General features: G+C 53.5%; 1 protein-coding gene across 3 annotated transcripts in view; it reads right to left on the bottom strand.

Moving 5' to 3' along the window:
- The window catches only part of SCN4A (sodium voltage-gated channel alpha subunit 4), a 46256-nt gene that overhangs the window by 20892 nt on the left and 4658 nt on the right, over nucleotides 1-20706 (bottom strand). The window contains exons 1-11 of one of the 3 annotated variants that reach the window (XM_059909088.1): nucleotides 20323-20341; nucleotides 7795-8461; nucleotides 7588-7705; nucleotides 7369-7459; nucleotides 6943-7071; nucleotides 6383-6474; nucleotides 4086-4382; nucleotides 3225-3288; nucleotides 2826-2967; nucleotides 1826-2035; nucleotides 1045-1198 (exon numbers count right to left, since the gene is read on the bottom strand). In XM_059909088.1, coding sequence (XP_059765071.1) covers nucleotides 1045-1198; nucleotides 1826-2035; nucleotides 2826-2967; nucleotides 3225-3288; nucleotides 4086-4382; nucleotides 6383-6474; nucleotides 6943-7071; nucleotides 7369-7459; nucleotides 7588-7705; nucleotides 7795-8067 — 1570 coding nt within the window. In that variant the 5' untranslated portion in view covers nucleotides 8068-8461; nucleotides 20323-20341. Of the gene's footprint in view, nucleotides 1-1044; nucleotides 1199-1825; nucleotides 2036-2825; nucleotides 2968-3224; nucleotides 3289-4085; nucleotides 4383-6382; nucleotides 6475-6942; nucleotides 7072-7368; nucleotides 7460-7587; nucleotides 7706-7794; nucleotides 8462-19180; nucleotides 19200-20322; nucleotides 20342-20706 lie in introns of those variants that run through there. The other 2 variants (XM_059909089.1, XM_059909087.1) reach the window with 2 other exon arrangements.

Raw genomic sequence — 20706 nt, 5'->3', positions numbered from 1 at the left:
AGCCGGGGGCAGCCCCATAGACACCTGGGTTTGAGTGCATGATTGGGACACCCCAGAGTTTGGGGGCGGTTGAGCCGCACCCCCATCCAAGAATTAGTAAACTGGACCTCGCAAAGGCTGCAGATTCTGCTCTGGCAGCAACACCCCTAGCCCCAACCCGGGTGCTACTGCAGGTGCCCTAAACTGTGTCTGAGGCCCCAGACTTCCCACCACAGTCCCAGTAAGGACAACGTTGAGTGACCTCCTCGGCCAGCCCTGTCCAGCATTCCCTGGGGCGTTCTCTGGCAGGGCACACAGACACCTGGATGCCCGTCACACCAGGTCAGCTGGGATGGGGCCCTCTAGAGGTTTGCAAAGTCCTCCAAGTCCTTCCTGGCACAAGGCGAGACACCTGGGGAGAGGACCCGATCCCTTCTATGTCAGATTTCCTTGCATCTTCCCTCCCTTGCTTCCCCCTTTCCTCCTCCTCCCTCTGTCTTTCCTTACTGCCTCCCTCCCTCCCTCTCATCCATCCACACACCCATGTCTCTTCCCATTCATTAATCTTTCAGCCCAGCCACCCATCCATCCATCCATCCATCCGTCTGTACGTCTATCCACCCTCTCCTCGTTACCTTATCCTAGTCTCCCACTGAGGCCTGGGGGGCAGTGCAGGGATTTGGGGGAGTCTGTGACTCTATCTGGGCAGAGAGACCTTTGATGTTTAACTTTTACCCAGAAGATATTTGAGGAACAGGATCTCCAGTTTCCGGAACATTGGGCCTTCCTGGTTAGTATTCTTATCCTGTCCTTCCCCATTGCCTTGGCAGCCCCCAAGGCCTCCCGGAAGCCCCCAGTTCCCGCCACAGCCTGGCCTTGCAGCCAGAATTGGGCCAGGGTAAGCCAGGACTATATTTATCACGGCCATTTCTTCGATGCCAATATTAAGTTACTGTCCTGAAGCTGGGCCCAGCCAGGCCCTCCCGGCGCCCACCCCGGGAGCCCAAGTGGCCTGATGGGCAGGACAGGCAGGGAAGGGTGGGTATGGGGATGCCAGACACTCACCTTCCATAGCATCGGAGACGCCGCTGTCTGCGCTGCAGCTGGGTCTCGGGGGCCCCTTCTCCCCCGTTGATGTGTCCAGGCTGCCGTTGCAGTCTTTGCCGTGGGCTGGGTCCTCGTCTGCCTCCCTACCTTCCAGAGCCTGAGCGGCCTTGGCCTGTGGACCAGCAAGGGTGATGGACATAAAGTCCATCGCTGAGCCATGGGGATGGACTAATGGATTCTCAGAGCTTCTTCCTGAGCCTTTCAGGCTGGGGGCCCCTCTTTTTGGCCCGCACCCAGCTTACTGTGGGCAGGGGCGGCAACCTCGGTGGTGGTGGGGTGACAGGGTAGGGACCAAAGTGACTGAGGACACACTTCCTGAAGACCCTTCACTCTCTGAAGCCTTGACTGACCCTGCACTTCATGACATGATGGGTAAATGTACAGCTGCTCCCTGGGGCCTCATCAGGACCCGCCTCTCCCTCAGCCTGGACCCGTACGCTGCCCATAAAGAATCATAAAACCATAGGAATTTGAGCTGGAAGGCTACGTCAGGTTTAACTACTCCGGATTCCTTGTTATATATGGGGAAACTGAGGCACTGAGCTGAGAAATACTCTTTCCACTGCTTGGATGCCTCCCACCCCACCAAAGCTCCAGCCTGGGTCTTCTGCCCCCCCGTCCTCTGCCTCGCAGGCCCTACCCCATGCCTCCCCCGACCCCCCTCAGCCTGCCCAGGAGCACCCAGGCCGAGGGGCAGGGAGATCCCTGGATCCCCGGCCTCCTCCCCCTGAGTCCAGACCTTCCCCAGCTCTTCCTGCTGCTTTCTGAATTTCTCCAGCATCTGCTGAAACTCTTCTTCTTTCTCCTGATTCTCGGCCAAGGTGGCCTCGTTCTGCTCAGCGTATGCCATGGCCACCACCGCCAGGATCAGGTTGATGAGGTAGAAGGAGCCCAGGAAAATGATGACCACGAAGAAGATCATGTAGGTCTTGCCGGCTGCTCGAAGGGTCTGGGAGTCGGGGAGGGAGAGAAAGCGTCACATGGCACCCGCCTGCTTTCACCCACACCCATCTCCATACATCCATTGCCCAGATAGGTAAATGCAGGAGAGGGTCCTTCACAGAGCCAGGCAGTCTGAGGGCTTTTGAGGCAAGGTATGGCCGCCCTTGGCAGGCTAAGCCACATTCTGGGGCGCTTCAAAATATATACTCAGGACCCAGACCTTCCTGGTCTCCTGGCTCAGAAAGCCCTGAGGACCTCAGCCAGACATCTTGAGATCAGAGAACCAGGATAAAAATTGGTGAACACAGGCTTTGGGATCAGCTTGAATCCTAGCTTTCCCGTAGCGCCTGGCATCTAGTAAGAGCTCAGCAAATAGCAGCTATTATTATATTACTAAATATTATTATTAACATCATCATGCTAGAAACATCACCAGGAACCAGAAGGCACTGTTGCTCCAGACCCAACCTGCCCACCTGCAAACAGTGGAAGGTAAATAATTGTGTATGGGCAGAGTTGGAGTCTAAGCTGCCCTACCGGTTACTGTGAGGCTTGGGAGTCTGTACCCGGCTCAGATCTCAGCTCTTAAGGCAAATGAGGAAAAGGAAGAAAGGGCTGGGGCTCAGATCTGGGCAGGTACCTAGCGTCAGAGGGCTCTGAGAACCTATATGTAGGGGCATTTAGGGGGTACCATGGAGGGGACAGCCTTGTTAGGGGCCCCACCAAGCCCGGAGGAGGCAGTGGAGATGGAGGGAGGTAGCCGTGGGGCTGAGGGGCAGGGCGGGGGGCTGCTGTACCTGCTGGAAGAGGTTTTCCCAATAGTCCTGTGTCATGAGGCGGAAGAGAGCCAGGAAGGCCCAGCTGAAGGTGTCATAGCTGGTGTAGCCATAGTTGGGGTTCCGCCCGGCCTTGATGCACTCGTAACCCTCAGGGCAGCGCCTGGGGATAGGATGGGGGCTGGTTTTAGGGAGAAAGGAGAGCTCCAGCCTGGAGATAGATGGGGGGACCCCAAGAGAAAAATATCCTTCCGTCTTGTCTGCATCCCGAAAAATGGAAAGTGTTCCCCTCATGCCCATGAATTTTCTTTACGTTTCCATCCACCCCAGGTCCTCATCCCTAATCATCCCCCATCTTCTGACAACCCTGGGACACCTGCCCTCCACCGCCCCCACCCCACCCCCGCCAGTGTCACTCACCCAGCGTCGCTGCTGTTCCCACAGAGCAGGGCGTCATTGGAGCCTTCCAGGAAATAGAAGTTCCCTTTGGGAGTCAGAGGCCACAAAGGAAACATGTCACCACATGGACACTGTGGGCACAGTACCCACTGTGCACCTGTGGACACATCTGTGTGGACCACACGCCCCAAATGGATGCTCTCTGGGTGCCCCTTCCCTCTCCTTTAAGGGCAGCTCCAAGTTCCAAGGTCTCTGGGTAGATACATTTTGCTGTCAGCTCAGTGCCTAGTGTGGGGTGCAGCAGGGGCACAGAGGGATGCGGGGTGGGGAGCATGCATGTGTGTGGATGGGGCTACCATGTGCCTGTGCAGGACCCTCAACTGAAGGGGGGATGCGGCTAGAATCCAGGATGCCAGGTTGAAGAAGGGGTACCATTTTCTCAGCTGCCAGAAGGCACAGTGTGAAGTAAGAGTGGCTCTATGAGAATGTTGTCTTGTGCGTGTGAGCCTATGAAGTCTGGGTATGTGAATAGGATGCGGGGGCCTGGTGGTGGCCCTGCCAGTGTGCGAGCATGCGGTGTGATGGAGAACAAGGAGTACGTAGGTTAGGGACTATGGACTGCTGCTTTTTATAGCAGAAGCTTTAGGATTTTCAAAGCAATTTGGCATTTGTTGTCACACAAACCCTTTGAGAAAGGTATTGTTGTCTCCATCTTATAGGTAAAGATTCTGAGGGAGGGGGAGATGAAGTGACTTGTCAGAGGTTGCCCCAGCTGGTAAGTGATGGATTTACACTCAGGTCTTCTCCATGCTCTTTGTCGCACAAGGGGCTGCCATCGGGGCTGGGAAAGACCCCACTGGCCTTCCGACCCTCCGTTCTTACCTTCGTCATTGATGTAGGCATCCCAGTCAAAGGTAGAGTTGCTGGCCCAGCTCTCCTGGCTGTTCCAGGTGTCATTGCCATACCAGGTGTCATTGCCGTACCAGGTGTCATTGCCGTACCACGTGGTGTTGGTATCATTGAAGGGCGGGGGCCAGCGCACACACTTCTGCCGCAGGTTTCCCATGAAGAGCTGCAGCCCCACCAGGGCAAAGACACTCAGGCAGAAGACGGTGAGGATCATCACATCTGACAGCTTTTTCACCGACTGGATCAGGGCTCCCACAATGGTCTTCAGCCCTGATCACAGAGAGGGTGAGAGCTTGGGGCTGGGCAGGGCAGGGGGTAACTCACTGACTTAGCCCCTCCGAGCCTCTGCCTACTCCATCTCCTTCAAGCCTTGACTTACTTGGGGCACTGCTTGCCCGAAGCCTTCCCAAATTAGCCCCATCCTTCTCTGGTTACAACCTCCATCTGGAGCCTTGAATGGCCACCGAATCTCAGCCACTAGAAGAAGGGACTATGAAGACTTCACAGTGTGTTGCCCGACTCAGAGAGCAACACCCAGTCACACAGTGGAGCTTAATAAATGTCGCTAAGTCAGCACTCCCGAAGTGTGTTCCTTAGAACGCTCATCTAGTAAGCTGTGCCCTTAAAAAAAGGGGTTCAATCATGTTTGGGGAAGGCTGAGCTCTGTAGCGCCCTCTTGGAGGGTCCTTGTGTAGATTAGCCTATCAAAGGCTCGGAAAAGTCCTACAGAAACAAAAACTTTAATGCCACGTTTCACCTTATTTGACACAGAACACTTTCTCTCTCTTTTTTTTTCCTTAGTAAATTTATTTATTTGTTTATTTTTGGCTGCGTTGGGTCTTCGTTGCTGCGGGCGGGCTTGTGGGCTTCTCACTGTGGTGGTTTCTCTTGTTGCAGAGCACAGGCTCTAGGCGTGCGGGCTTCAGTAGTTGTGGCTCGCGGGCTCTAGAGCGCAGGCTCAGTAGTTGTGGCGAACGGGCTTAGTTGCTCTGCGGCATGTGGGATCTTCCCGGACCAGGGCTCGAACCCGTGTTCCCTGCATTGGCAGGTGGATTCTCCACCACTGCGCCACCAGGGAAGCCCCCTTTCTCTTTTAGTGCCTGTTAACACCCAAGGAACAGCAGGGTTCACTCTGAGAACCTCTAGGCTGACTTTGCAATATTGCATTCCACTCCTCTGGACGGGCAAAGGCATAGCCAAATCGTATGGAATTCCAGGCTCAGATTCCATCGTTTATGGAAGAACCATAACTTCTTCCTCGGGCCTAATCAGTGTGTCTCTTGCTTCAGTATTAGTTTATTTCTTTTTCTTATCTTGGTATGAAAACAGATGCTCAGCAGCCTCCTTATAAAAACCCTCTGAGCGCTGAGGATGCTGGAAGCATGGCACCGAGGGAAGGTATTGTGGCCTTGACTCAGGGGCCAACGTGCCGTGTGGCCTTCAGTAAGCTCTTCCTTCCCGGGGTCCCTCCTTCTTCAACTGCAATTCACGAGGGCTTTGGACTAGAGGAGAACTAAGGTATTTTCTAGCACTAAGGCTTCACAATTTCCCCTCCTCCCAGAGTCTGTTCTCCATGCCTTTTCAGATCATCTTTCTCTCCTTTAATGAACCTTCTCCAGTTTCTCCACATGCTTTTTTGAGGGTCCGGATGATCCAGATTCTAGTTATTTCATGCTTCTTGATGCATTACTTTGGAATTGCCCTGGCCTGATTGCTCAGTGGGTATGTGGCGTGTTCATTATTGAGCCCACAGGGCTGGGACTTTCCATCACTGATTCTCTGTGTCTCTCTCAGGTGGAGGTCTCTGCTCTGCCCAGTCTGCTTATTTTATTGAATACACATACCCTGGGCCAGGCATTGTTCTAAGCACCTTATTGCTATCAAGGCTTTGAATTCTCATAACAACCGGATGAGTGGTACTGTTATTATGCACATTTCACAGATACGGAAATTGAGGCAGACAGGGAAGCCACTTACCCAAGGTCAAAGTTAGGAAGTGGTGGAGGTGGGAATTGAACCCAGGCAGTCTGGCTCCAGAATCTGTGCTCTAACCACCTTGCTAGGCTGCCTCTCAAAACCCATCCTCCCACCTGGGGCCCCTTCTCCTCTCTGGCCACAGGGGCCCCTCTGTGTCCAGGCTTTGGTGTGGGTCCTACACCACCTGGGACGGTTGTGACCCTGGGTCATAGAACTTGAGTGCCTGGTTCCAGGCCTGGGGGAGGGGGGAGGCCTGATGGCCTGGGCAGAGGGTCCCTGCTCCTCCCCAGTACCTGGGATGACTGTGATGGTTTTCAGGGCCCGCAGCACCCGGAAGGTTCTCAGGGCTGAGATGTTGCCCAAGTCCACAAACTCCGTCAGGTACCTGGGTGGGGAGGTTGGGGCGAGGGCTGTGTCAGAGCCGGGGGTGGGCGGTAGGGCAGAAGTCACAGGTTCTCCAGGCCCAGAATGAGGATTCCCAAGGAATCCTTGTAGTTGGGGTTACCGTGGAGATGCGGGGGGACAGGTCAGGCACCGCAAGTTTCCTATCGGGGCCTGAGAGGTGGGGAAGACAATGCAGGAGCTTTGCTGAGGAGTGGGGTTAGCAAGGGTAGCCCAGCTCTCCCGGTGGGGGCCCGTGGGACTAGGGCTCAGGGCCGCTGTGTGTGGTCATATGTGCTATGTGTAGGGGCACCGGGACAGCCTGCCAGCCAGACCCTGGGAATGGCAGCTCCTAGAATTGTGCAGCCCACTCTCTGCAAGCTGGACCCACGGCCCCGCCGTCCACCCTCTGAGGGCTGGCCCCCTCCCCTCACCCTCATCAGCCTCAGGACGCCCTCGGGGCCCTGCTCACGCCATCATGATGACGCTGAAGTCCAGCCAGTTCCAGGGGTCCCGGAGGAATGTGAAGTCTTCGATGCAAAAGCCTCGGGCCAGGATCTTGATGAGGGACTCAAAGGTGTAGATCCCTGTGAAGGTGTACCTGGCAGGGAGAGGGCCGGCCAGGGCCAGCCATGTCACGCCTGGGTGTGGGTGGCAGTGATGGACCTCCTGGGAAGGAGGGCACAGAAATGACATATGCCACCCAGGGGCTGAGGACATTGGTGAGAGTGACAGTGTGTGCCATTCCAGGGTCTTAAGGTATGTGTGGATGGGGGTGGCAGTGACAGTGTTTGTCTCCCTGGAAGACAAGAGCAGTTTCACTCTGGGCATCCTCAGAGTGCACACCCGGGACGGGCAGACACCTGGGACCGGGGCAACGGGGGAGGGGGAGACTTACTCCACATGCTTGGACCAGGAGGGCGGGTCGCTCATGGTCATGAACACGCAGTTGGTCAAGATGGTGATCATGATGAACATGCTGAACAGCGTCGGGGGGAGAGTCAAGGAAAGTGAGGGAGCAGGTGGGGAGGGGAGGTGCGAAGAGGGCCTCCCGCCCATCCCCGCCCCCTCCCTGCCTTTCCCCGCCCCTGCGCTCGCCCCACTCGGGCAGGATATGAGTGGATGAGCACCTTGATGGCGCAGCGTCTGAGGGTGTTAAAGGGGCTCAGCATGTACAGCGCAGGTGTGGCAGAGAAGCGGAAGATGGCCTTGCCCTTGTTGAGCACGATGAAGGTCTGCGGCAGGGAGAGAGCTGTGAGGCCTGGGACAGGCGGACAGATTGACAATGGACAGACAGGTGGAGGGAAGCCTCCCAGGCCCGGACCTTCTTGTCACCGTAGTAGGGATCCAGGTCCTCCAGGGGGATGCCAATGACCTCCGGTGGGGGGTCCCCATAGATACGGGGCAGGTTCTTGCCAGCCTCCAGGTCACTGCACGGCTTCTGTTCGGGCCCCTCAGTCCCCATCTGCTTGTTCCGCTGCTTCCGGGCCTCCTCCTCCGTCACCCGCCGCTCTATGGCTGCCAGGGACTCCCGGGTGAAGGGGCGCAGGCCCTCAGGGCCCAGAGGCACCACCGTGGGCTGAGATGAGTTGGCCATCCTCGCATCCTGGGCTCAGGGGCCAGCAGGGCGGCAGGCAGCCGGGACAGCTGCAGCGTGCAGCCGCCGGGGTGCTGGGCGGCCACCCCGCCCTGGGCCTGCTGTCCGCTACTCAGCTCCTGCCTGACCAGGGGCCAGGGCGGGGAGGTCGGCGTGCAGGCCCTTTTGGGGCTGGGAGATGTGCCTGCGGGGCCCAGGTGCTGCTGCACAGGTGCTGGACACAAGGGCATCACCCCCAAGCCCCGCACCACGCTCTCCCCAGCAAGGGCTTGGCTGCCCTCTGGACTGACAGAAAACCAACCAGATCCTCTTCCGTCTTCGAGACTTGGGGCCAACGCCCCAGTGCCTTCAACCGCCTCCTGGGCCCAAGTTCTGGGGACTGTGTGGCTTCAGCCTATGGGGACAGAGAAAACCACAGCTGGCTATGCCCATGTGACCTCTAGCCAGCAGTGAGGCAGAAAGGAATCAGATGTGAAATGTGAGGGTGGATTGAGGATGGGCCGAGGTGAGGGGCCTGATGGGGTCAGCCTAAAGCAGGAATGGCAAACGGATTACATCTTGAGGGCTGACTTGGATCCGCTGCTATTGGCTGCTTGGAGATGTGGGCAAAGACTATCAAGATTGCAGCCTGAAAAAAAAAAAAAAAAGGTTGCAGCCAGACTCAGTGCAAAAAGACTGCTGTGATTGATTACTGATGTCTGCCAGGGGCATGAGAAAGGAGAATGTGGTACACCTGCCTGTACTCACCATATCTGGCCTGGAGGGAGGAGAAAAGGAAGATGTGGGAATGTGGAGTGCCCTGTCCTGAGCTTTGGGGAGGTGTGATGTTGGGCGGGGAGAGGGAAGAAGGAAGGTTCCCGGGCACTGCCAAGGATGCCACCAGCTCCCTCCCCCAGGACCCATGGGACCTAACCCATGGGCAGGCAGGGGGAGCTGGAGTGGGAAAATGCAGGGTGTGTGTGGGGGGGGGTCATGTCAGGAGAGCCTGAAGACGCTAACGTGGAAGAGAAGGACACACAGGAAAGGTCCTGGAGACAAGGAGATGGACAGTTTCAATGGTGGGGGCAGGGCTAGAGCTCCCAGGGACTGCTTTTGGCTGGTGGTCCCTGTATGAACTGGGCTGATAGAGGGGTGCCCACCAGGAGCTGTAGAGGCGTGTGAGAGCTGTGCAGCCCTCCTGAGCCTGTTGCCTGTGGAAGCAAGGTGGTAGGTCACCTATCGCAAAGGCCCTGGGGAATGACCCACATCAGCAGGCGGGCACAGGGACACCACAGCAGCCTGATCACACACTAGCCATCACTAGGCCCGCACGGACAGACGCCCCGGAACCACCCCTCCACCAAAGGGCCTCAGACAGACCCCCCAGAGACACCCAGGGCTACACCGGAGGGTAGCCCTGTCACAGCGGGCCCAGAAGCCTGAGCAGTGCCCCTGCCCTGGCCAGTGCAGGCAGGCACTTCCTCAGACTTGGTCAACAGGTGGGGGGGCGGCCCAGGGAGTGGCCGGAGCCATTGGGCAGCGCTGGCCACGCCCCCTGCCTGGCTTCCCAGCTGCTCCCTACCATCACCCGGGGAGTCGTGTTTCCACGGGCCTGACTCCGCTCCTTCCTGCCGAGCCCGGCCCTCAGCTGCTCATTGGCCCCATCGTGTGCGTGGGACCGTGTGTGCACGGACACACACGTGTACACGCGAGCGCAGACACACGAGAGCGCACGCCCAGCCCGAAACCACCCCTCACGCTGACCTCACAGTGGCACCTACCACTTGCCACAGACCTTTGCTCCTTCTTCCCCATCACTGGCCTCACGTACATGCCCAAACAGAAGACGCTGACGTGCCACGTGGCCCTGGCGGGACCACGGCCACTGGGCACCCTCCCAGTTCACTTGCCCCGCTTGGCAACAATCCTCTGGCCTGACGCTGCCCCCTCTCTCCCTCGCAGCCGCCCAAGTGGAACCACAGATAACCAGAGATGAACAGTCTGGCTCGGGCCCCAGCACCCATGGAAACTGCGCTCACCAGAGGCACCAGAGGCCCCGATCAGTCAGACCCAGTGGTTTCTGTGCAGCTGACCCTCCCTCGAGCATCTCACGGCCACGGCCTCTCTTCTCAGGAGAAGAGCGTGGCCTACCCCTCCGGCCACTCTCTCTACATCTGCTCTGTGAGCTCCTCCTTCCTGCCCCTGGAAGATGCTGCTTCTCCAGGGCCCGGTCTGCAGCCCTGTTTGCTTTTCACAGCAGGCACCTCTCCCCGTGCCCGTCTCCTCTGCCACGGGAATAACCGCCATCCACCTCCTTTCCGTGGTTTCTGTGCCCACTTCCCTGACGGCCCCAGACCGGTCAAGTCACAGCTCCCCTTCACGAGCAGCCACAACGTTTGCAGCTCTTAGGTCGATGGTGATTCGTGCCCTCCTTGTGCGATTATCTGTGGTCTGTCTCCCCCCACCAGACTCCTCACAGGCCTGGGCTTGGGGTCACCCCTGAACCAGTGCCTGGCACATTGGCATGGGACCGACAGATGGCACAGCCAGCCTGGCACCTCCTCCTGCTGGCCCCCAGCGGGCCTCCAATGGACTCCTCATCTCTCCCTTTGAAATTTGCACCTCACTGTAAATTCCTCTCCTCCTACCCTCTTCACCAGCCCTGAAGCCACTTCACATCTGGATGTCTTGTTATGTGAGTGGGTAAATGCCCTCCTTGGCTAGGCCAGTTGAGGTAATGGTTTTGGCTGCTGGTGGCTGAAAGCATCCTGGTGGCACATCTGGTCAGTTCCCAAGCCATGCTAAGGCTCCTTCCCAGCACCCACATGTCTCTCCATCCTCCAGGCTACTGCTGCTTCATCACCCCTCACCTGCTCTGTTCAAATAGCCTCCCGCCTGCCTCCCTACCTCCTGCTCGGCTCCCCTCCAATCCACCATCCCCATTTCTAAAATCACAAATCTGATCATGTCACCTTCTGCTTAATCCTTCGGTGGCTTCCCACTGCTTAATAATGTGTCCACACTCCTCCACGTGGGTCCCAAGGCCCTGCATGATCCGATCCCTGCCTCGTGGCCCATCACTTCGCCACACACACCCACCCTCTGGCCATGCTACCTCCATTTTCACAAAAGGGCCAAACTGTTTCCCACCGAAGCCCATGCCTTTGCTTATGGTCTGCTTGCCTCCTGGAGCACTCCTTCTTTTTGGCATCCCGGAGAGCCTTAATTCGTCCTTCCAGACTCAACCTACACAAGAACCACCACCTCCAGGAAGCCCTCCCTGGGCACCCTGGCTGAGCGGATTGCTCCTTTGTACCACCAGTGTGCCTAACACTGGATAAAAGGTTATCAAATGAATGAATGGATGAGAGGACCCTTCCACCTTAGCCCGCTTCTCCTTTGAGCCCACCTTGAGCTTAAGTCATAACCAGAAACTGGATCTTCTCTGATATGGCCACTTCACACATTCCCCTCCCCCACCTCCTACTGCTCAGCTCAAGGGCCCTGTTGTGTAATCCTTGGGCTTCTTCTTACATTCAGTCCTTGACCCTGAGATTTCTCCCTCTCCATCAGCCCCTCAGACTTCACCTCCCTCCTCTTCCAGCCTCCGTTACAAGCTCCATCATCATAATCCCTCCCTTGAAAATACGCTTAACTGCAGTCTTCTCTCTCCTTCCACCCCCCTCACCTGGGGAAACGTCAGCCTGCCTGGCCTGGCTGTGCTCTTCCTGAGGCAGCCCCTGAGCTGCTGGATGCTGCTGCAGCCAAGGCAGGACTTCGCTGGGTTCACACTGTCTCTGTGGTTGTAAACTCCGGGTTTGCCCTCAGTGCCGCCCTCTAAGTGTAGGTTTCTCTGTGAGTCTCGCTTTTCCACTTTTTGAGAACAACTATTTCATGCCTTCTCTTCTTTCCTCAACCCCCCCCCCCCATAGTATTCCCCATGATGCTCCCAGCTGGTGACTCTGTCTCTGTCTTCACTGAGAAAACAGGATCCGTCGCACACAAACCAACAGAACTATCCTCACTGCCCGCCCCTTCCTCCTCTGTCCTGATAACAACAGAAGACTCAAGACCAGGAGTTCCACTTGGTCTCAGGCCCCTGACCCCGCTTGCCTTCCCGAGGACCTCCTTCTCTACTTATCTTCTCTCTCTCCCACCACCAGCCCCTCCCCTTCTATGACCGGCTGCTCCCATCTTCAGAATAATGGCAGTGGTGACAAAAACCACCCTCCCGGCCCCATGCCTCCCTTCACGCTTGCTCTATTTTTCTGTTCCTCTTCACGGACAAACTTCTTGGAAAGTGTCTACACCAGCTGTTTTTCCTTACCTTTTGCTCCCTCTCCAACCCATTCCAACCTGGCGTACATTACCCCCACTCCGCGGAAGCGGCTTTTGTCAAGTCACTAGCACCCTCCCTGCTGCCAAGTCTGCTGAACACGTTTCTGTCTTCACTTCCCTCAACCTCATAGAAACATTCAATCCAGTTGGCTGCATTCCCCTTCTGGACAGGCTCTATCCTCTCAGCCTCCATGACAGCTCACCCATAGTTTACCTCCTGCCTCTCTGGCTGTTCCTTCTCAATGTCCTTTGCTTGTCCCTCTTTCTCTCCCCAATCTCAGGGCTCTGTCTGGGTCTGGGTGGCATCATTCCTATGACTGTAAATAGTGTTATAGGAGCACGTTAAACCCCTCCTCTGAACTCCAGACCGATATATTTAACTGGCTACTGGACCCCACCATGTGGATAGCTAACAGGCATCCAATCGACAGCATCTGGAATGAAACATTTGCCAAGGACCTACCACACAGCACAGGAAACTGTGCTCAATATTATGTAACAACCTAAATGGGAAAAGAATTTGAAAAAGAATAGATTCATGTATATGTATAACTGAATCACTTTGCTGTACACCTGAAACTAACACAACATTGTTAATCAACTATACTCCAATATAAAATAAAAAGTTAAAAAAAATATATATTCTCAAAAAACAAACAACCCAATCAAAAAAAATGGGCAGAAGATCTAAATAGACATTTCTCCAAAGAAGACACACAGATGGCCAACAGGCACATGAAAAAGTGCGCCACATCGTTAGTTATTAGAGAAATGCAAATCAAAACGACAAAGAAGTATCACCTCACTCTGGTCAGAATGGCCATCATCAAAAAGTCTACAGATAATAAATGCTGGAGAGAGTGTGAAGAAAAAGGAACCCTCCTACACTGCTGGTGGGAATGTAAATTGGTACAACTATTACGGAGAACAGGCTCTGCTCCCATAAAGGGTTACAGCCAACTACGAAGCTTGAGGGCACAGTCCACCCAAGACCGCTCTCATTTCTGATATCAGTTGCAAGGTCAGGGGTCCTCAATACCTTTGTCTTACCCACCGTCTTCCTCAACCCAGGAAATGGTACCACCATCCAGCCAAGTCCAAATTTGCTCAAGTCAAAAACGGAGGTGTTGGGCTTCCGTGGTGGCCCAGTGGTTAAGAATCTGTCTGCCAGTGCAGGGGACACAGGTTTGAGCCCTGATCCAGGAAGATCCCACAGGCCGTGGAGCAACTAAGCCAGTGCGCCACAACTACTGAGCCTGCGCTCTAGAGGCCGCGAGCCACAACTACTGAGCCCACGTGCCACAACTACTGAAGCCCGCACGCCTAGAGCCCGTGCTCCGCAACAAGAGAAGCCACCATAATGAGAAGCCCGTGCACCGCAACGAAGAGTAGCCCCTGCTCGCCACAACTAGAGAAAGCCCGCTCGCAGCAATGAAGACCCAACGCAGCCAAAAATAAAATAAATGTATTTAAAAAAAGGAGGTGTCTTTGTGAATTCTCCTTTTCCCTCACCTCTACATTCAGCCTGTCCAAAGTTCTGTTAATACCATCTCCAAAACATACCTAACCTCTCCTTTTTCCCCTGGTCCATTTCACAACAATTTCTTACAATAGCTACCTGCTTTTGCCCCTGGCCTCTCCAAACCAGTCCCAGGAAGCAGCAGGTGCTGTTTTAAAAACAAGAAACTAGGGACTTCCCTGGTGGCGCAGTGGTTAAGAATCCACCTGCCAATGCAGGAGACATGGGTTCCAGCCCTCATCAGGGAAGATCCCACATGCCGTGGAGCAACTAAGCCCGTGTGCCACAACTACTGAAGCCCGTGCGCTTAGAGCCTGTGCTCCGCAGCAAGAAAAGCCCCCGTTCGACATAACTAAAGAAAACCTGTGTGCAGCAACGAAGACCCAATGCAGCCATAAATAAATAAATAAATAAAATAAAATAAAAATAAAAACAAGAAACTAATCATGTTGTTTCTCCTGCTTAAATTTCCCTAGTCACATCCTGTTGCACTTAGAATAAAACCTAAGGCCCTGGTGATCCAGCCCCGATCTACCTCTTTGCCTTTGTCTGCTGATTTGTCCTCCTGGCCTCCTTCCAGCTCCTTGACCACCAGACTCATGCCTGCCTTTGGGCCTTTGCTCTCCCCGGAGCTCTCGTCTCCCTGCTCTTCACATGGTCTAGGCTCTAATGTCCCTTCTCCAAGAGGATTTCTCCTCCTCAACTCTGTATTACAGTCCCTTGTATTTTCCTTGACATCATTTATCATAATTTGTAATCACTTGTCTATTGGCCTAATTCATTCTTCTGTCTCCTCCACCAGACGGAAATGCCAAGAGAGCAGGAACCATGTCTTGTCTAGGTCATCATGGCCAATCCCAGTGCTGGGCACACAGCAGACACTCAGTGAGTGGATGAGGCCTTGGATACAGATCTTTCTGGGAATACAATGGATTCTGACACATTTCACCCATCCATCCATCCATCCATCCATCCACCCATCCATCCATCCATCCATCCATCCATCCATCCATCCATCCATCCACCCACCCATGCCTTCATTCTGTTCATCAGTCAGAACCTGAGTAGGTAACAAAGATGCATCTGCTGAGCATCCTGCCTTCCAAGAGCTGATAGCTGGGGAGAAGGTGGACGTGGGCACACGAAGCTATGGTACCAGGAAAAAGAAATGCCCTCCCTAAAGAAGGGAGTTGATTGTGCTATGGGAGTTCAGGTGGATGAGTGGTGACTTCCAGGCTGGGGGCAGGAAAGATGTGTCTTTTCAGTTGGCTCTCAAAGGATGAGTAAGTTGTGAGCACAGGGAAATGGAGAGGAAGGACACTCCAGGGAAAGGGAACAGCCAGAGCAAAGGCAGATTCAGGACATAGGGAACTACACTGTGTCAGTCTTTGGGGGGCATGGAATCTGTTTAGGGTTTTGGGGGAGGTGGGTTGGGCAGCTAGGCCAGAGCCTTGAAGACCATGCCTGGGGGTCTGGATTTCATCCTGCAGCTTTGGAGAGCCCCTCCCAGGGGTGGGGGGCCTGGGTGGGGCCACATGGGCCAGCATGTATATGCCTCCTGTTCACCCTTACAATGTGTCTAGAATAGAGGGACACACTGTGTTGTTTGCAGTGGCACCAGTGGAAAATGAAAGGACATCTCGGGTGTATGCATGGTGACTTTCTGGTAGAGACAAGCACTGATAATGCCCCATGTCACTGGCTGGGTGTCTTGCTGGCAGATCTCCACATGGCCCCTCAAGTTACAACCCAGAGTAAAGAGAGCCACATGACAGCTTGACCCCTCCTTCCACCAGCCACAGATCAGTCTCTGGCCTCCACCCCAGCCTGTTCCTGAGATGTGGTGGCTGAGGGCCTGAGGGAACCTCTTCCCACTGAATTTAAGATGTTAGATACAAATAACAAATGCTGGAGAGGGTGTGGAGAAAAGGGAACCCTCCTACACTGTTGGTGGGAATGTAAGTTGGTGTAGTCACTGTGGAAAACAGTATGGAGGTTCCTCAGAAAACTAAAAATAGAACTACGATATGATCCAGCAATCCCACTCCTGGGCATATACCCAGACAAAACTATAATTCAAAAAGATATTGATACATGCACCCTTACGTTCACTGAAGCACTATTCACAATAGCCAAGACATGGAAACAACCTAAATGTCCATCGACAGATGAATGGATAAAGAAGATGTGGTATATATATATACAATGGAATACTACTCAGCCATAAAAAAAGAATGAAATGATGCCATTTGCAGCAACATGGATGCAACTAGAGATTATCACACTAATTGAAGTAAATCAGAAAGAGAAAGACAAATATGATATGATATCACTTATATGTGGACTCTAAAATATGGCACAAATGAACCTATCTACAAAATAAAAAAAGACTCACAGTCATAGAGAACAGACTTGCAGTTGCCAAGAGGGAGGGGAGGAGGGAGAGGGATGGACTGGGAGTCTGGGGTTAGTAGATGCAAACTATTACATTTATTTTTATTTTATTTAATTTATTTATTTATTTTTTAAACACTGGACTGAAATTTTTTTTTATAGTAATCTTTTTTTTTTAATTTATTTTTTTTATATTAAAAAAATTTTTTTTTGGCTGTGTTGGGTCTTCGTTTCTGTGCGAGGGCTTCCTCTAGTTGCGGCAAGCGGGGGCCACTCTTCATCGCGGTGCGCAGGCCTCTTCACTATCGCGGCCTCCCTTGTTGCGGAGCACAGGCTCCAGACGCGCAGGCTCAGTAGTTGTGGCTCACGGGCCCAGCTGCTCCGCGGCATGTGGGATCTTCCCAGACCAGGGTTCGAACCCGTGTCCCCTGCATTAGCAGGCAGATTCTCAACCACTGCGCCACCAGGGAAGCCCTATTTTTATTTTATTTTATTTTATTTTATTTATTTAGGCTGCACCGGGTCTTCGTTGCTGCATGCGGGATCTTTAGTTGTGGCATGCAGTCTTCTTAGTTGCGGCATGTGGGCTTCTTAGTTGCAACATGCTTGCGGGATCTAGTTCCCTGACCAGGGATCGAACCTGGGCCTCCTGCATTGGGAGCGTGGAGTCTTACCCACTGGACCACCAGGGAAGTCCCCAAACTATTACATTTAGAATGGATAAACAACAAGGTCCTACTGTATAGCACAGGGAACTATGTCCAATCTCCTGGGATAAACCATAATGGAAAAGAACATAAAAAAAGAATGTCTATATGTGTATAACTGAGTCACTTTGCTGTACAGCAGAGATTGCCACAACATTGTAAATCAACTACACTTCAATAAAAAAACAGAGAGTAAAAGAATGTTAGCGTTGCAAGGACCCGAGAAATCGAGTCCAACTGCCTCACTTTACAGATGGGGAAACTGAGGCCCAGAGAAGAGTAGTGACTCCCCCAGATCACACATTTATTCATTCAACAAACATCTCCTGAGCATCTGTTCTATGCCGGGCTCTGTTTTGGGAGCCAGGGATACAGGAGTGGCAAAGTCCCTGTCCTCACTGAGCTTGCATTCCCGAGAGAGGAGGCAGATAATAAATAGGGAAGCAAATAAGATAATTTTAGAGAATGATAAATGAAAGGTTGAGCCAGGACTAAAATCCTGCTCCCTGGGCGCCAGGGCCCATTTAGTAAGTGAGAAGCTCCATCGGAAACTGCGTCAAAAAGGAAGTTTGGGCGGAAGTGGTGGGTAAAGTCTTGGGGGCCTAGAGGCAAGGGGTGGGAAAGGAAGGGTCTGGAGTCAGGGAGTCAGGCTGGGGCCAGCTGTCCACAGGCAGGGAGCCGAGGGGGAGGACACTGGAGGGTGAGGCGGCTCTTCTCTGGAGCAGGTCCAGCCCTGCATTGTCTCCCTCTGTGAGGCTGCCAGATCGGAACACCCAATTCCAGATACAGTCTGACCACAGAGAGAGGCCTTTTTTCCTTGGCCTAGACACCCATTGAATTCATTGATCCCAAGATGGCATTTACTTTTTCAGCAGCCCACTTACAGGGTGACTCTACAGTCACCCCTGGAGCTTTTCGTCATGAGCTATGGCCATATTAGATCTTCCCTGTCCTATAATTGTGCAATTGATTTTTCTCTTTTAAATCCAGGTGGACCTCAACAAAATATTAGCAAATCAAACCCAACAGTGTATCAAAAGAACTATACAACCAAATGGGATTTATCCCAGGTATGCAAGGCAGGTTCAAGATTAGAAAATCAATTAATGTTAATCTGTCACATCAACAGGCTGAAGAAAAATCGTATGATCATACCAATGAATGCAGAAAAAGGATTTGACAAAATCCAACCCATTCATGATAAAAACTCTCAGCAAACTGGGAATAGAGGGGAACTTCCTCAACCTGATAGAGAACATTTAAAAAGATCCTATAGCTAACATAGTACTTGATGGTGAGAAACTAGAAGCTTTCCCACTAAGTTCAGAAAAAAGGCAAGGATGTCGCCTCTCTCCACTCCTTTTCAATATCATACTGGAAGTCCTAGCTAATGCAATAAGACAAGAAAAGAAAAGAAAACATATACAGATTGGGAAGGAAAAAATAAAATTGTCTCTGTTCACAGATGACATGATTGTCTTTGTACAAAGTCCAAAAGAATCAACCAAAAAACCCCCTCCTGGAACTAATAGTGATTATAGCTAGGATGCAAGGTTAATATAAATCCAGGTGTAGGATTTTCCATCTACTTCTACTTAAATTCCCCTCATTCATTGCACTTCTTCACCTGCAGTCTTTTGTGAAGCTTTGTTGAATCTTGATTCTGCCTCTCCGTTCAAGGCCAGTCCCTCACAGCTGAGTGTCTGTGATCCAGATTGTCCCAAATTATTGGCCAAACAAGGCTCAGGACAGACACCCACCCCCCACCTCTTGCCACTATATGCTTCTAGAACTTTCTCTTCCTGGGACACCAAGCTTTCAGGGAGGGTCCTTCAACCCACCTAGCTGCACTGCATTGGCTTGAAACCCTCCCCTGCCCTCCCCTCCCACTCGCCCCCACCCCCAGGAGCCTCAGCCATGCCCCGCCAGCCTGAGATGTAAAAGCTGCTGTGAGAAACTCCCAGAAGATTGAGAATGGATGTGACCTGCCCCTCACAGCCTTCCCGTTCACTCTAGGGCACATCCCCCAGGATGCAGAGATGGTGGATAGCTAGCTGGCCTTGCTCAGGCTCCAGTCACCATCCCTCTTGCCAACCAAGCATACCCTTCCTCTCCGGTAAAGCTGCAGTCCAGGCTCAGGCTGTTTTGTTTCTCTGTGGATTAGGAGCAAAATTACCCAGAGCTGCAGCCAGCCAGTGGAGGCCCCTCCTCAAGCTTCACCTGCAGTGAGGGCTCAGACTCAGAACTTTCTGAGAGACCGAAACAGATCAAACTTTTTCTGTCCTGGCCAAGGACAGCACCGTACATCCTGGTGGCGTACTTCCCAACTTCCTGCATTTCCACTGTGGCCCAGCTCCAAGAATGCAAAATGGAGCCCTATGTCTCCCTAGTTGTAAATCTCAAGTCACAGCTTTTTCTAAGCTGGGGCAGGCTGAAGGGTAGGCATGGGAAGGGGGCAGCTGTGTTGTTTCTCTGCCAGCACTTAGGACCCCGGCCTTGGCAGGCCAGAAGCCTGGAGGAAGTCACCCCAGGTGGCCCTCCCCTCCTGGTCTAACACTCTCTGCAGAGGAAATCTGCTCCAAGAGGTCTTGGAGGGCAGCCTGGAGCCCAGTGCAGAAACCTCCGGACACTCAGGAACTCTGAGAGTTCCGGAGACCATCAGGGTCACACGGCGGGGGAGGGGGTGGGGTACCCTGGGCAAGGGCCGGGCTGGTGCTGACTGCATTTTCCAGGTGGGGCTCATTGGGTCAAAACAAGCCTCCCTTTTTCAGGCACCTGATTCAACCAGCCTGATGATTTGTCCTCCCTATGGGGAAAGAATGATCGTAGAGGCCACATTTATTTTGCCCTTACTGTATGGCAAGTTTGGCTTCCTGTTCAGGGTATTTTGTCCGCCCCTCTCCCCTCAGTCATCTCTGGCTCTGCCAATCCCCAAAGGCTCTCGAAGAACATCCTCTAGTTTTTCCCCAGCCTGCCTCCTCCTCCCAAAGCTGACTCTTTTCCTCCACCCAGAGTGCTTCTGGTCAGCTAGGGGCCTGATGAAATAAAAACCCACAAATGGGCTGTGTTGGGTTTTGTGAACCGTGCCCCTTCCCGCTAAACCCTCCCAGCTCATCAGTCGGCCCTGGAAGCCTTTTCTCCCCAGAAGCAAAGGCCAGAGAGTGGGTTTCCCCTCCCAAGACTGAGCCTTAAATCAAAGGAGTTTATCTCATCTCAAGATGTAGAATTCCAGGCCTCGGTCAGCGTCAGCTCAGGAAAGAGTCTATTTGGAGCGGGAGGGGGTTGACTCCTCTGGCCCCCAAACCTCAGTGCATTCACCTGTCATCCCGATGTGTGTGGGCCCGAGAAGTGGAGGCGTAAGAATTATTTCTTGATGCAGAGCAGTCATCTGTACGTTCATTTGGTGTTTACCGCGTGCCAGGCACCGTTCCAAGTGCTTCGCATTCATCATCCCAGCTAACAAGTGGCAGAGCCAGGATTCGAATGCAGCTCTCTGACGCCAAATCCACGTGCCTCTTACTACAAACACGGCCTCCCTCTCGCCCGCCCAGTGGGGAACTGGGCTGGGCATGGCTGCCCTCCCCCAGCATGGGGCACGCCCAGGTTGAGGTCCCATCCAGTTGCCCCCTGGGCTGGCCTGATCCTCACCTGTCTGTCCTCTTCAAAGGACAGACCAGAGTCCTTGGGCCAAGTCCCTGAAAG

The sequence above is a fragment of the Balaenoptera ricei genome, chromosome 20 (genome assembly GCF_028023285.1).
Source record: "Balaenoptera ricei isolate mBalRic1 chromosome 20, mBalRic1.hap2, whole genome shotgun sequence".
Lineage (NCBI taxonomy): Eukaryota > Metazoa > Chordata > Mammalia > Artiodactyla > Balaenopteridae > Balaenoptera > Balaenoptera ricei.
This window is presented reverse-complemented; position numbering and strand designations above follow the sequence as displayed.